Source organism: Tribolium madens, unplaced genomic scaffold (assembly GCF_015345945.1).
Source record: "Tribolium madens isolate multiple individuals breed KSU strain unplaced genomic scaffold, Tmad_KSU_1.1 Scaffold_96;HRSCAF=242;Tcas5.2_LG5, whole genome shotgun sequence".
NCBI classification, from domain to species: Eukaryota; Metazoa; Arthropoda; class Insecta; order Coleoptera; family Tenebrionidae; genus Tribolium; species Tribolium madens.
Genome location: NW_025401068.1, coordinates 15,440,098 through 15,453,969, shown reverse-complemented (window position 1 = coordinate 15,453,969; position 13,872 = coordinate 15,440,098). Strand labels below are relative to the sequence as shown.

Sequence of the window (13,872 nt, the reverse complement as noted above, 5' to 3'; positions counted from 1 at the left end):
CTATTAAAGGAATTTTCTAACTTCATAATATGAAATATTTGTTAAAATAACAAAGAAACTGCAAAGAAAAGGTAAAAAGTATTAAAATTTGTCCTACTATCGGTAGGATTTCAACATGAAATAAACACATTTTTTGTTTTGACAGTTTTGACATAGATAGAAGTATTAAAGTTGGGGTTATTCTAATGTTTTTAATGAGGAAGTTTAAATATTTTTTATTTAATTTTGCATTAATTTTATGTAGAAATATTTGCGTTAATACTTGTGATGGTAATAGTTTTCAATAATAATAATATTCCTCAACATTGGCATTTACCCACCTCTAATACATTATAGCCCTTGGTCTATAATGAAAATGATTATTGACTACTAGGAGAGAAAAACAATTTCACAACCTCTCAACAAACTAAATAATGGTATCTTTTACAGCTAGTAGTGAAAAAAACAAACAAGTTTGTATTTTTTAAAAAGGAAATTGATCTGTCCAAACAAAATATTTTCAGTTTTAATAAATAAAGTTATTTCATAATTTTGCCGCTCACTGTATAAGTTATATTAAATATTATGGGTAAAATGAATATTTTTTTGGAAAAAATTTCAAAAAAAAGAAATAAAACATTTTGAAAACATCCTAAACAAAAAGTGTCTAAGCTTGATGGAAGCTTTTTTCACAGGTCACCTACTTCTGAAACAGTTTGTATATAACGGGTGTTCAATTAAATTTGGCTCCATAGTTGGAGTGTATTGTGAACAGACGTCGGATGGTTGGTTCACAATCAAACTTTCATAGATAGCTTTGACGCCAAATTAAAAAAACACCCGTTATAAAATAAAACAATTTTAATTGTCTGTAATTGCCGAATTTATAAAAATTCCGCAAATTGGTTTTTGATATCACATAATTGTGACTTGCTGCTGAAGGTACAGTAAAACACTCAAATTTAGCTACAGTAGAATCTCGATTTTCTTTTTGTAGCTTATTTATAAGCTGATCAGTGATAATCGAGGTTCTACACCATCAATAAATTTGCTACACAAAGCTTAACATTTAGTTGGAACAATCGGCTTGGAGTTAACCCCATCGCAAGTGAAAGCACAAGTTGGCAGTTATTTTTTATTCCATTGTACATACAAGAGCATGGACATACTAAATGTCACATTCCGTGACAATGGAGTGGCGGTCAATTCAGAAGTATCACAGAATGGAAGCTCCATCTGGTATTATCAAGTAAATGATTGTTTCGCGCACCATATACAGTGTGTTATTTCGACCAGTGACGGTACGATTGTAGGCACGGTAACTTCACTGGTGAATCCAGGTTCGAACTGTCTTCAAAAACGTAGAACACTGGACAAGTATTCTTTCAAATTCCATTTTTAATTATCCATATTTGAAAGGGTACTGTTCAGTTGAGTCCATCAGTTAGCTTCTTGTTTTCTAGTGTTCATCGTTCTTGGTAGTAGGTGGAGTTATTAAATACGATTTTATTTTTGTTAACAATATAACGATGTGGTCGTCCACGCATTGGTACTAATATTTTGTGTGTATTTAACAACATAACAAGAATCCCTATTCATTTGTTAATATGATTTTTCGCATTTTTAGACGGGAATGTGACTACAACACCGGGACCGGTTTATTCCACTCCACATCCACTTACGATGGAAATAACAATTGTAGCTCCCGTAATTGAGATTTACAAAGTTGGTAGCACTGTTAGATTCAACTGTAGTGCACGATCACTGTTGGGGCCTAGACCAATTAGAGTGACATGGACCAAAGACGGTGCTGGACTCCCGGCTCATGCCATCGATGACGGAAGAGGAATTTTAGTCATCACAAACTTGAAGGTGTCCGATTCTGGAAGATACATCTGCGAAGCAACCGATGGTTATGCTATTGAAAGCAAAGATATAACAGTTACTGTAGGACGTAAGTATTTCTCAAACTGGTTTCTTGTTTCCACTAATCCATCTCCTTAATTACATGCCTTAGCATTATTGCCAAAAGCATTGAACCAGACAGGTAACATTTAAACTTACTTAAATATTCGCTTTTAATAACATGTAGAGAACAAACAGAAGTAAAGTAAATGCTATTATTCCAAAAAGTAAATTATGTTGACAACTGTTGCAATTGAATTCGTTGGTGGTGCGCATTTAATGTCTTCTTAGAGTTTGTAAATACTGACAATTTTGATAACAAGTCACAACTATTTGACATATTCTGACAACAAACATGATTATTTTGGTGAAAATTTTTACATTTCTGATGGTAAATAAACGGAAACACCTCCGACATTAGAGTTTCAGTATTTAATTGTGACAAAAATACCAAATCTAAATCAAAATATTTACGCTTTGCTATTTCTTGAAAAGCTGTTCTTAAAACAATTTTCAGCATGGGCGTGGTTTGAAGGGGGCAAGGTGGGCCATGTGCCCCCCCTGGAAGTTAGCCTAATATATTTTTTCGGGAATAAGTTTTATTCCGTTAGCGGTAAACTATTTTTTTTTCCAATTTTGTTGTGAAAAGCAACAGTTGTGATATGTAATTTTAGTTGTCAAATTGTTTAATTTTATCACTAGTTATAAAATATGACATTATGAAATTACAGATTTTAAATTCGAATTTGATGCCTATGCTTTTCACAACCAAATTGGAAAAAAAAATATAAAACACGATTCAAAATGGCTGTTTTTTGCACACGTCTAGTAAAAAACACGCTCATTTTGCAACTTGTTTTTTTTAACATTTTTTAACTTTTTTATCATAGACTATTTTGGTTGAGAAATTTAAAACTTTTAATTCTGTAATTTTTTTATTTCTATTGATTATTGTTTTTTTGAATGTATTTTAAAGAGTTTTTATTTTATGTTTTGATTTCAAAGTGTTACATTTTTCTTAGTATTTACTAGTTCATGTTATTTACTGATTTGTGTTATTTTATGCTTAACTTTTATAATTTGCATATTTTTTAATTTTTTATATTTTTTTAGCTTTTATCCTCCAATTTATGGTTTTAGAGATTCCTGTCTTATGGTTTCATTTATAATTTCCGTTAGAAAAAATATGGTTTTATGTTCCTATTTTGTATAACATGTTTTTGTGTTTGCAATAAAATATGTATTTTTAAACCCTTTTCTAAAAAAATTTGTAACGACGCCCATGATTTTCAGTAGAAAATTTTTGGATACTATAGTGATATTATCAAGTTATAGCAACCTACAGCTACATTAAAAAAAAACGGGAAATAAAATTTTTCGAAATGTAAATACGGTTCTAGTTGTCAAATGTCAACTTGACAAAACCTATCAAAAATATTTCTATCAATGTCATTAAATTTATACCAACTTGTGTAATGCCGCATTTAAGTGAAGTAGAAAAAGCCAGAATCATCGCTCACCTGGAAAATGGTAGGAAAATTGCCATCAAAATATGTTAACCTATTTCTAATAAACCACATTTACACCATGGAAAAATTGATAATTTTTTTTTGACATTTGCCGTTTTTTTTTAATGTAACTCAATGGCATCTGAGTTGTCAGTATCATTTTCAATACGTTAGTGCAAATTATAAGAATATATTACGCACAAATTCATAATCGTGTTCAGAGTATAAGCAACGTCTAGTTACAAAAGTGTCAAACGAGATGTTGAGGTTATGGTGAAAGAAAATTTATATTTCGTGAAACGCCAACAAACAATAAACATTACAACAAACAATTCTTGGCAATAGTTTATTTCTCGCGCGGGGAGTAAAACCCTTGCAGGCTTTTCCAAATCCATATTTTTTTATTTGTCAAGAATGTTGGATAATTTTGAATTTGTCAATTTTCCACGTCAAGCTAAATTGCCAAATTAAGAAATTCAAAATTACTAAATTGAAACAGCAAGTGATACCAACATACTGTCATTTTGACAGCACGGATGTCATTGAAATCGACTATAGATAAAAATATAATTCAATGTGGTTTTTACAAAGAAAACAAAAAATAAGAACACGACTGTTTTATTCAATTTTACTATTTGCCCGGCGCATCCACCATATCTAGAACTAATCTCATGTCGTTTATGACTTTTATCAAATTTAATACAGTTTTTTTAAGTAATCTTTTATATTGTAAATCCAACTTTTTTTACCGTGTAACGTGTAAAATGACATTATTTTTTTATTATATTTGATTCATTTTCAAAAATACCCTTTCTAGCATCCCAGCCAGAACCACCACGAGTTGTAATAACACCTCCATTCGTGGATGTCCAAGAAGGTCAGACGGTTCAAATCCAATGTGCAGCCACTGGTACACCCGAGCCAGTTTTACGTTTGATAAGACTCGATGGTCAACAACTAAATCCAACAGTAAGTTTATAAAGACAAACCAAATTGATATGTCAGTAAAAAAATTATAGCACTACTTCCAAAACGGCCTTTTCCGTATTCCTCAAGCTCGCAAATCCGATGAAGGTCCATATCAATGCATCGCTACAAATGCAGCCGGCACTCACACATCTAACGTAGATATTTACGTGCGAGAGAACACCGGTGGTAGACCTGTAACGGTGGAAATATCACCCCCATATTACGAGGGTTCAAGCGGAGAATCTTTCTCGTTGAGGTGTCAAGCCGACAGAGCGATCGATATCAAATGGACGCGACAAAACGGACGTCCACTACCTTACAGTTTCATAGTCAATCGGGATGTTTTAACTGCTTCATCTCCAAGAGCTGAAGATTCGGGAGTTTATGTTTGCACAGCGACTTCGGCTACGGGATACACCGCCATGGGGACTGCCGATGTTACGATATACGAATCATCAGGGTAAGATTTGAAACTACATACTAGGAGACGAAACGAGATACAAAATTTCTTGATTTTCTGGACCTAAAAAAATTAATACGGCGGAGGAAAAATGAGGGGGCTTAGAGCGTTTTACCGTCTCAGTTTCAAATTAATTTAAATTCAACAACTTTACTAATTGCTTGGAAAAAATGCAAAAATGTTGAGCTTTATATTCTTAATAGGCTGTGAAAAAAATATACAGGAAGTTCCTTGTTTGTTTTTACTACGCCCGTTCAGCAATTGTTTAAAAGGTAAAAAAAATTAGAATATTTTAGCCATTTTAGTTTTGAGAAAAATAGTTTCAAATAATATCCATACGTACGTTGCTACACCTAATCAGATGATGTGAATTATGGCCAAAAGCAAATCTGATAAATTTTAAAATATCGGCTCTATATTTTATTTATTAAGTACATTAAAAACCAATGGGTCACTGCCATATACGAAAACACTCCAGGGCTTGTAAAAAATGATGTTTTCCCATTTTTCTACAAAACAAATCTATCTATGTAAAAGATTATAGGTAATTTCAGAAGATTATTTCGAACTAGTTCCGTAGACTCGTTTTTTATATATTTGGTCATGTAATTTTTATTAGCTCGTACTAATATAACAATAATTATACAATTTGTCCTTAATATAAATATCGTATGTTAAATCTTAAAAAAATATTTCGACTGCTTCAAAAAATATGAAAAGAAATTGAGATACACCCACACGAAATTATGTAATAAAAAAAATAATTGTGTTTACACAAAATTTAAACTTACCATAAATAAGAATCGTTTAAATGCAAATAATTAACTAAGACAAGCAAAAATCACATAAATTTTAAAATTCATTATTACAAAACCAGCAATGTATGTGAATACATAGATGTTGTTTGGAATGTTGAATTTTTAACTAGTGTGTTTTCTCATTTAGACAAATAATGATTAGTGATTACATTTCATTACATTTAAAATAGATTTATTTTATTTGCATATTTGATTGTTACCAAAACCTTCCTTTAAAACTAAAATATTATTTCTAAAACGGTTTCTTCAGAAATTCCATTGTGGTTTTGAAAGACCATTAATCACACACATGGCCATAATTCTCTCATCCAATAGTGACCTATTGGTAAAGACCAATCTACCATAAAAATAGTCTCTGATTATAGAGAACTACATATTTGGAGACGAAACGAGATACCAAATTGCTACATTTTTTGGCGGAGTAAAAATGAGAGCGCTCAGAGCTCAGTTTCAAATCGTTTTAAATTAATTTAAATTCAACCAGTTTACTAATTGCTTGGAAAAAATGCAAAAATATTGAGCTTCACATTCTTAATAAGCTGTGACAAACGAACGACTAAATTTTTCACGAGAAATATGAGAAAAAAAATATTTAAAATTTAAAATCTGTGCTCCGTTTCATGTTTTTCAAAATGCTGCGAATACGGTTAAAGATACAAGAAAAATGTAAGAAAGAAAGTTGTAGAGAATTAAATTTCCTAGTAAAAAGTCTGCGACACCATGGTTTAGGCCTCAAGGACGTTTAAAGCCGCTCAAGCGACGGATTCGTTTAATTTTTACAGGTGATTCAGTGCCAGAGGAACACTTTGAAGTAATTTAAACCTAAACCGTTGAAGATAGAAAAATGGTGTCGCGGACTTTTTTGTAGAAAATTTTATTCTCTACAATTTTGTTTCTTACACTTTTTTGGTGTCTTTAACCATATTCGCAGCGTTCTCAAAAATATTGGGCGGAACGAAAATTGATAATTGTTAAAAATTTATTTTTAATACTGTTTTCGATATTTTTGAGAACGCTGCGAATACGGTTGAAGATACAAAAAAATATAGGGAACAAAGTAGGAAATTTAATTCTCTACAAAGAAGTCTGCGGGACCATATCTCTATCTTCAACCGTTTAGGTTTAAATTAATTTTCTATCTCTTGACCACCGGTAAAAATAACACGTATTCGTCACTTGAGCATCTTTGAACATTTTTAGGACCTAAACCATTGCAGATAGAGGTATCATCTCCGGGACTTTTTTCTTGGAAATTCTATTCTCTACAACTTTCTTCTTTATATTTTTCTTGTATCTTTAACCGTATTCGCTGCATTTTCAAAAATATGAGACGAGGCGCAAATTGCTAAATGTTTGAATTTTTTTTTTAATATAGTTTTCAATAAAATTTTTGCATTGCCTTTATCTCTTATTATTAAGAATTCAGTGCTCTGTCTATATTTTTTTTTATTTTCGTTTTGCTCACCGTTATATAAATACAGCCAAAATAATACTTGAAACCAAATACAGGGTGACTCAAGGGTGAGTGCAAGCTCTATAACTTTTTTTTCTATGCAAATTATCTACTTGATTTTTTTTTAATGGTAGGTCCGATAATGTAGCACATTTCAAAAATATTTTTATTTAATACAGGATGCCCCAAAATAAGATACACAACTAAGTTCTGTTTTTTTTTTAATGAAAACCCCTATTTTTTTTACATGTTTTTTACGATTTTTTGAAAATGACTAATTACAAATGGCAATAACTCGACTTTTTTAAATACAACACCCTATATTTCATAGCATCGTTGAATAACATTTTTATATAGTTTGTTTACTTGGTAAGATTTGTGAGATTTTTGCAAAATAAAAAATGTTGATTTTTTTTTTTCGAAAAAAAAAAGGAATCTGTTAGGCTGCTGTCGTAAAATTTGACGGAAGCCTTCCATCATGAAGCAATGCTTGCTGGAGTTCGGAGCTCATTTATTGGAAGACTAACAGCTTGTGTAGACAGTGTTGCCAGCTCAAAAACATAAAATTCAACAGATTCGAGTTGAAAAATTCGCCAAACTTTCACCAGATTACGATTTGTTTGTCCACGAAAAAACGCAGTTTTTAGCATAAAAATCCGCTTGAACTCTTGGAAAAACCAAAAATGACATGCATTTCGGCTTAATTCTGTGATTTATCGGCTTGTTTTTAACAAAATTTTGCATTTCTAGCTGAAAAACGTGCTCGAGAAAAGCAAAAATAATATAATTCTAGACTTAATTTCTTGATTTTTTAGTTTGCTTTAGTGAAAAACCTGTGATTTTAGTACAAAAACACGCACTTTTGTCTTATTTAGCTCAAAAACCAGTCAAATCGAATGAAATAAACAAAATAACATCAATATCAACTGTTTTTGTGATTTTTAAGCGTGTTTGGACAAGATTTTGCGCCTCTGTTTTAAAAATGAAGTAGTTGAGTGGAACAAGCTAAAAATAATACCACTTTCGATTTAATTTTGTAATTTTTAACCTGATTCAAGGCAATATTTTGAACTTATTGTGTTTTTATTTCTGAAAAACATGCTTAAATACTCGAAAAAGGTCAAAACAGCGCCGTTTTTGGTCGAACTTGTTGAATTTAAAACGAAATTTTGCGAAATAATTGTGTTTCTACTACTTATGTTTCTACTCGAAAAAGACAAAAAAAAATTGTCATTTTCGATCTTGTTTAGTAAAATCCTGAAAAAAAAACAAACAGAACTATTTTTAACCAATTTGGTTTTTCGCCTTTTTATTTAAATTTGCCGAAATAATTAAGTTTCTGGTTGAAAACGCGGAAAATACTGGAAAAACAGTTTTTTTTATTTTCAAAAAAATTACCAGATATTAGAATTTTGACAAAAGTTTTTACCTAATCACCAGACTAACATGAAGATCACCAGATCTGGTGAAATTTCACCAAACCTTGCAACACTGTGTAGAACATCATGGTGATTTATTTAAGCATTTTCTATAAGTAGACTTTTCTCAAAATTTTTACATTGCTTCCTGTCAATGATCCTTTCCCGTTCTTATAAAAATTACTAAAATTGTTTCCTTTGTGGTTTACTCCTTTTTCTATTAAAATTTTATTTTGTTGAAACATATTCTTCTCAGAATTGTATTGATGTGTCAAATTTTGCGACATTTTTTTTTCAAAAAAAAAAAGTTTCTCATTTTGTCTCACAAATCACAAATTTTACAAAATAGTCCAAAAATGCCATGCAATGATGCAATAAAATATTGTTATTTGTAATTTGTCATTTTTGTCATTTTTTGGCGAATTCAAAAATCCACGAAAAATCGTAGGTTTTCATTAATGAATTCTAACCCGACTTTTTTGAATTGTCATTTTTGATAGAAAGGTCACTAAAAAACAAATGGATGTTTTAAGTCAGATTTACACAACTCAATTTTTACAAATTTACACAGGGAAGTGGCCACTATGAATGGACCGCGACTTTAGTTGTGTATCTTATTTTGGGACATTCTGTATTAAATAAAAAATGTGCTTCATTATAGGATCTTATTTTGGGACATTCTGTATTAAATATAGGATCTATTGTTTAAAAAAATCAAATCGATAGTTTGATAGAAAAAAAGTTACGGAGTTTGCACGCATCCTGGGTCACCCTATGTGTGAAAACTAAGTTCTATGTCTTTCAGCACGTCTCCACCGAGCGCCAAAGTCAGCCCCGAACGCATCACAATCTCTCAAGGTTCCTCCACCGAACTTCATTGCGACGCCACTGGCTCCCCAACACCCACAATCAAATGGACGAGAGTTGGTTCCGAACTACCCCCACATATCACCCAATCCGGTTCTATTCTCTACATTCGAAACGCTCAAGTTTCAGATAGAGGAGTCTACGTTTGTGTCTCCTCCAATAACCTCGGCCTCGCTCAAGCTTCCTCCATCGTTGAAGTAAACCGTCTCGAAATCCCCATTCTTTCAGTCCATCCACAAGCCTCCCAAACAATAACAGCTGGCAACAGTGCAATTCTCGCGTGTCGGGTTGATGCAGGCATTCCGGCCCCCACAGTGGTATGGACGAGGGCAGACGGCCGACCCTTAAGTCCCAACATTGAGACAATGTCCCACGGCACCTTACGATTCACTCAAATAACTGAAAACGAAGGCGGCGAGTATATTTGCACTGCTGAAAACGAGGCTGGCAGAGCGACTGTAACAGCAAGCATCGAAGTCCAAATTGCTCCAGAGGTTTGGACTGTACCCGAGGAAGATGTGATTATGAGGAGACGAGATGAGTTTGTAAGACTTGAGTGTCATGCTAGGGGTAGTCCACCACCGTCAGTGCAATGGAGGAGGTTATCAGAACCCTAGTAAGAATCATGTTTGATTTGTTTCACTTTTGCTATTGTGATGTTGCAGTGGAGCTTCAGGACGTTCTGGACTTCCTGCTGCTTCAAGAAATGTAGCGATACTCGAAATTGCTAGATTTTCCACAAGAGACCAAGATTTGTACATCTGTGAAGCACGAAACCAAGCAGGAGTTGCAGAAAAGAGAGTTCAACTTGCGATTTATAGCGTTCCTAGTCGCGGCGACATTGTGGGTGAGTTTAAAGAAATTAACAGTAGGCCGAAGAAAAAGTAGTTCGGAAATTTTAATTTAGTTTTATGTGTTCATCAGTGTGTAGGTTTTTTCCTTATTTTTTTCTTTGCAAATGCTCAACTTGCTCCCATCTTTTTCCACCCTCTTCGTTTTTTTAACCTACTTCTTATCACATCAATAACTTCTTCTTTTAACTTCTTCTTTCACCTTGTTTTTATTATTTGTTATGATGTTTCTCCATTCTACCACTTTTTCTCTTTTTTTTCTAATTTCCAGACTTTTTCTCTTCCTTTGCGTTTTTTTCTTACTTTAATACACTTTTTATCGTACGATTTAGAGTAGAACACTAGATTATACAGTATYATGAAAAAAAGGCGCCCGTGTTAACCCACACGTTATAAGTGATCTTTTATTAAAGACGAATTCGAAGACCAAAATTGGATTTGTGCTCTTATCAGAAAGATATAGACTTTCCTTTTTAGAAAAGAGAAATCTATATAATTAACAGTTTTAAAATAATTTCATTGTTAAAGTCTAGATTTTGATACTGTTGACGGTGTTCTTAAAAAAATGTGTAAAAAGTCTATTGAAATAAACTTTATTGAAGATGTTTGGATACTATTTCTTGGCTCCAAAGAAAATTTATCAATGTTGCAACATTGCAAATATCCTAGGATACAGAAAATGTCCAAGTAATATTCAATTATTGGAAACGTTAGCAAAAAAAAAAAATCAATCTTCAATGTTGTTTCTTCTGTGAAATTTGAACGATTAAAGTCAAAAAGGTTTCCTAGATACGAAAAATTCCTGAGTGAAATAGTTTTTTAGTAAAAGAAAATTGTGCAGTATTGCCGCTTTGTGCTGTTAGACAAACTGTTTAAATTTTAAAAAGAATCTACTTAGACTATTTTTGGAATGCTGGTCACAATGTTTCAATAAAAAAGGACTCGCCTGTTTCAATCGTGGGCGCCTTTTTTTCATCACCCTGTAGAGTAATCGCACATAGATTTATGCGGTGTTGGTATTAGCTGCTCCCATATTTATACCACATTTTAAAGTCTGTTTTTTTTTAAATGGAAATGCCAAATAATCTCTTGTTAACATTAAATGTTAACACAAAAAATCGTCTAAGAAAATTTAGAGACGAAACACCAAAAAAGGAACAAATTCGGTACCACTAACAGTTTTTAGAAATTTGATAACTATTTTTTTTTATACTTAAGTAAAGAAAAAGTGAAATAAAATACACATAGAAAATAATAAAAATACTTTTTTATTGCCAATTTTTACACTAAAAAAAATAAAATGACGATGAGAAAAATGTACAGAAAAAAAAAGAAGAGAGAATAAGCAAATCGTAGAAAAAATACAGTTATAAGAAAACTTATGAAATAAAAAGAAGAATCCCTTGTCTAAAAAGAAGAATGCTTTAGAGAAGCTAATAGAAAATGTAAAAAAATTAAGAAAAAATCAAAAGAAAAATAATAAAATAGCAGTGAAGAGAAAGTGATAAGTATAACGATAAAAAAGAAAAAGTTATACTAATTTTAAGATGAAGAAAGGAAGTTATAGAAACATTGCACATATTTTCTTGTCAAATAACTTAATTTAAATAAGAAAAAGTATAAAAAATAAAAAATGAGAGCATTTAAAACGATAATAGAAAAAAGAAAGAAGATCTAATGGAGAAACAAGAAGAAAAAAAGCAGAGAACAATTTTATTTTGTTTATTGCCTGTTTTTTACACTTTTTCTCTCTTTTCTTCACATTTATAAAATGCATCAAATTTGAGCTCATTTCAATAAATTACACAAAATTTATTGCCAATCATCATAATACCTACTTGTATCTTTTAATAAAGAACTTTTTTCTGTATACAGGGTGAATATATAGTGTGGAACCAAGCGGTTTTTTTTAATCATTTGCCTCCAGAAATAATAATTTATATAAATTAAGGTAATATAAAAAAATGTGATAGTATTTTGAATACGAGATTTTATTTTGTTTTTGAATTATGCGATTTTTTTTTGTCAAAACTGCAATTTATGTAAAAAAAAATTGAAAAAATTAACTATAAAGTAGATAGTTGTAATCCTTAAATCATAACTTATGAGAAAAATGTTTTTATAGTGGGTTGCCATTTGAAATTTGAAAAATTGTAGAACTCAAAAACAAAAGAAAATTTCGAAATATTTTATTCTTGATAAAACATCACATTTTTATAGCACTTTATCGTTCTTCAATTAATTTTTCCAAATAATAAATAGTTTAAGCGAAAAACGTTTGGTTCCATACTTTTTATTCACCTTTCTTCAAAGTTTTTGTCTGATGTCTGTCCTCAGGTTTTATTCATAAAAGTCAAAATTTTGACAACATCTCAATTTGAAAATTTGTGGCTATGGAGACAAGCTGCTACCAATTTTTTCACCAAAATTTTGACTTGGGAGTTTCCATTTAAAGAAAAAACAGACTTTAATTATTGTAATATTGTAGAATAATTATTTTCATGCTTTTGTTTTTGTTTCATCTTTGCTTACTACTAACTGGGGGCCGTAGGTAACCGATCACGTGGAGGTAAGTGAATAATCAATTAACGTAAATATTAATTCCAAATCAATATTTAACAATTATAATTTTAATTGTTATTTAACAATAACAATTTTTAATCTATTTTCGATTTATATTGACTAGGTGAAGATTCAACGGGTAACGAAGTAACTCCCCCTGAAGGGGACTACAGAAACAACGAACGACGACCGACTTATTTACCACCTAGACAACGTCCATCACACACTTACGACGAAAAATTCACAGCTCCTGTGGGGACTCGGGCAGAGTTGCGTTGTCAAATCAACAACAATTATGGTAAAACTGACAAATAAACAAAAATTGCTCACTTATAGTTTTATTTTGTAGATAACGAACCAATTTATGTCAATTGGGCTCGAACGGATAATTCTTCATTACCAAACGATGCTTTTATAAGAAGTGGAACGCTTTACATCGACAATGTCCAGCCCTCCGCCGGCGGTGAATACCGCTGCTTGGGAACAACATCCTCAGGACAAGTCGTCTTTTCTGTTGTTGCCCATCTGGAAGTTATCTGTAAGTTTGGCTACAATGATATTTTTGTAATTTTTTCGCTTCTTACAATATTTTATTTTCTCTTATCTATCGGTAGTTTGTGTAATTATTGTTTCTTTGTTACATTCAGCCGAGGAAGACATATGTGCAATTCTAGGTACTGTGTTTTCACCGGTGTTTTTATCTGCTTTCATAGAGAAAGTCTTAGTGGAGCAGAAACAATGTTTTTATGCATCTAGCACAAAAAAGTCGAAACAACGTGCTGGTAACGCTAAGAAAGGTATTAGCACATTTGGCTGCAAAGTTGTTTTCAGTAGTTGCAAAATTGAAGAGATATTATTTTTTAATAAAATATAAATTGTTGAAAACCAAAAGAAAGAACAACTTTTTTGTATCAAAGACAAAAAAAAGTTTTTGGATGCTCCTTATAAGTCAGTATACAGGGTGTTCCGTCTAAATCCCACTTTAGAAGTATTGGGAGTTGCAATAATCGTATTTATTTGAAAATTGGTACGTAGCCATAAACCATTAAGTCCTCCTAAATAAAAATATTTTCAAGATGGCG

General features: G+C 31.6%; 1 protein-coding gene and 1 long non-coding RNA gene across 24 annotated transcripts in view; one reads left to right on the top strand and one right to left on the bottom strand.

Moving 5' to 3' along the window:
• LOC123012509 (basement membrane-specific heparan sulfate proteoglycan core protein) overlaps positions 1 to 13,872 on the top strand; it is a 266,314-nt gene that overhangs the window by 229,847 nt on the left and 22,595 nt on the right. For 22 of the 23 annotated variants that reach the window (XM_044410482.1, XM_044410479.1, XM_044410480.1 and 19 more), the window contains 8 exons: positions 1,607 to 1,933; positions 4,210 to 4,361; positions 4,412 to 4,821; positions 9,316 to 9,993; positions 10,043 to 10,224; positions 12,780 to 12,797; positions 12,915 to 13,088; positions 13,140 to 13,328. In XM_044410482.1, coding sequence (XP_044266417.1) covers positions 1,607 to 1,933; positions 4,210 to 4,361; positions 4,412 to 4,821; positions 9,316 to 9,993; positions 10,043 to 10,224; positions 12,780 to 12,797; positions 12,915 to 13,088; positions 13,140 to 13,328 — 2,130 coding nt within the window. The remainder of the gene's footprint in view (positions 1 to 1,606; positions 1,934 to 4,209; positions 4,362 to 4,411; positions 4,822 to 9,315; positions 9,994 to 10,042; positions 10,225 to 12,779; positions 12,798 to 12,914; positions 13,089 to 13,139; positions 13,329 to 13,872) is intronic. The other variant, XM_044410472.1, reaches the window with a different exon arrangement.
• LOC123012510 lies at positions 1,101 to 2,213 on the bottom strand. The gene is made up of 2 exons (XR_006413218.1): positions 1,926 to 2,213; positions 1,101 to 1,874 (listed from the first exon to the last, which is right to left on the bottom strand). It is a non-coding gene; the product is annotated as an uncharacterized LOC123012510 (long non-coding RNA).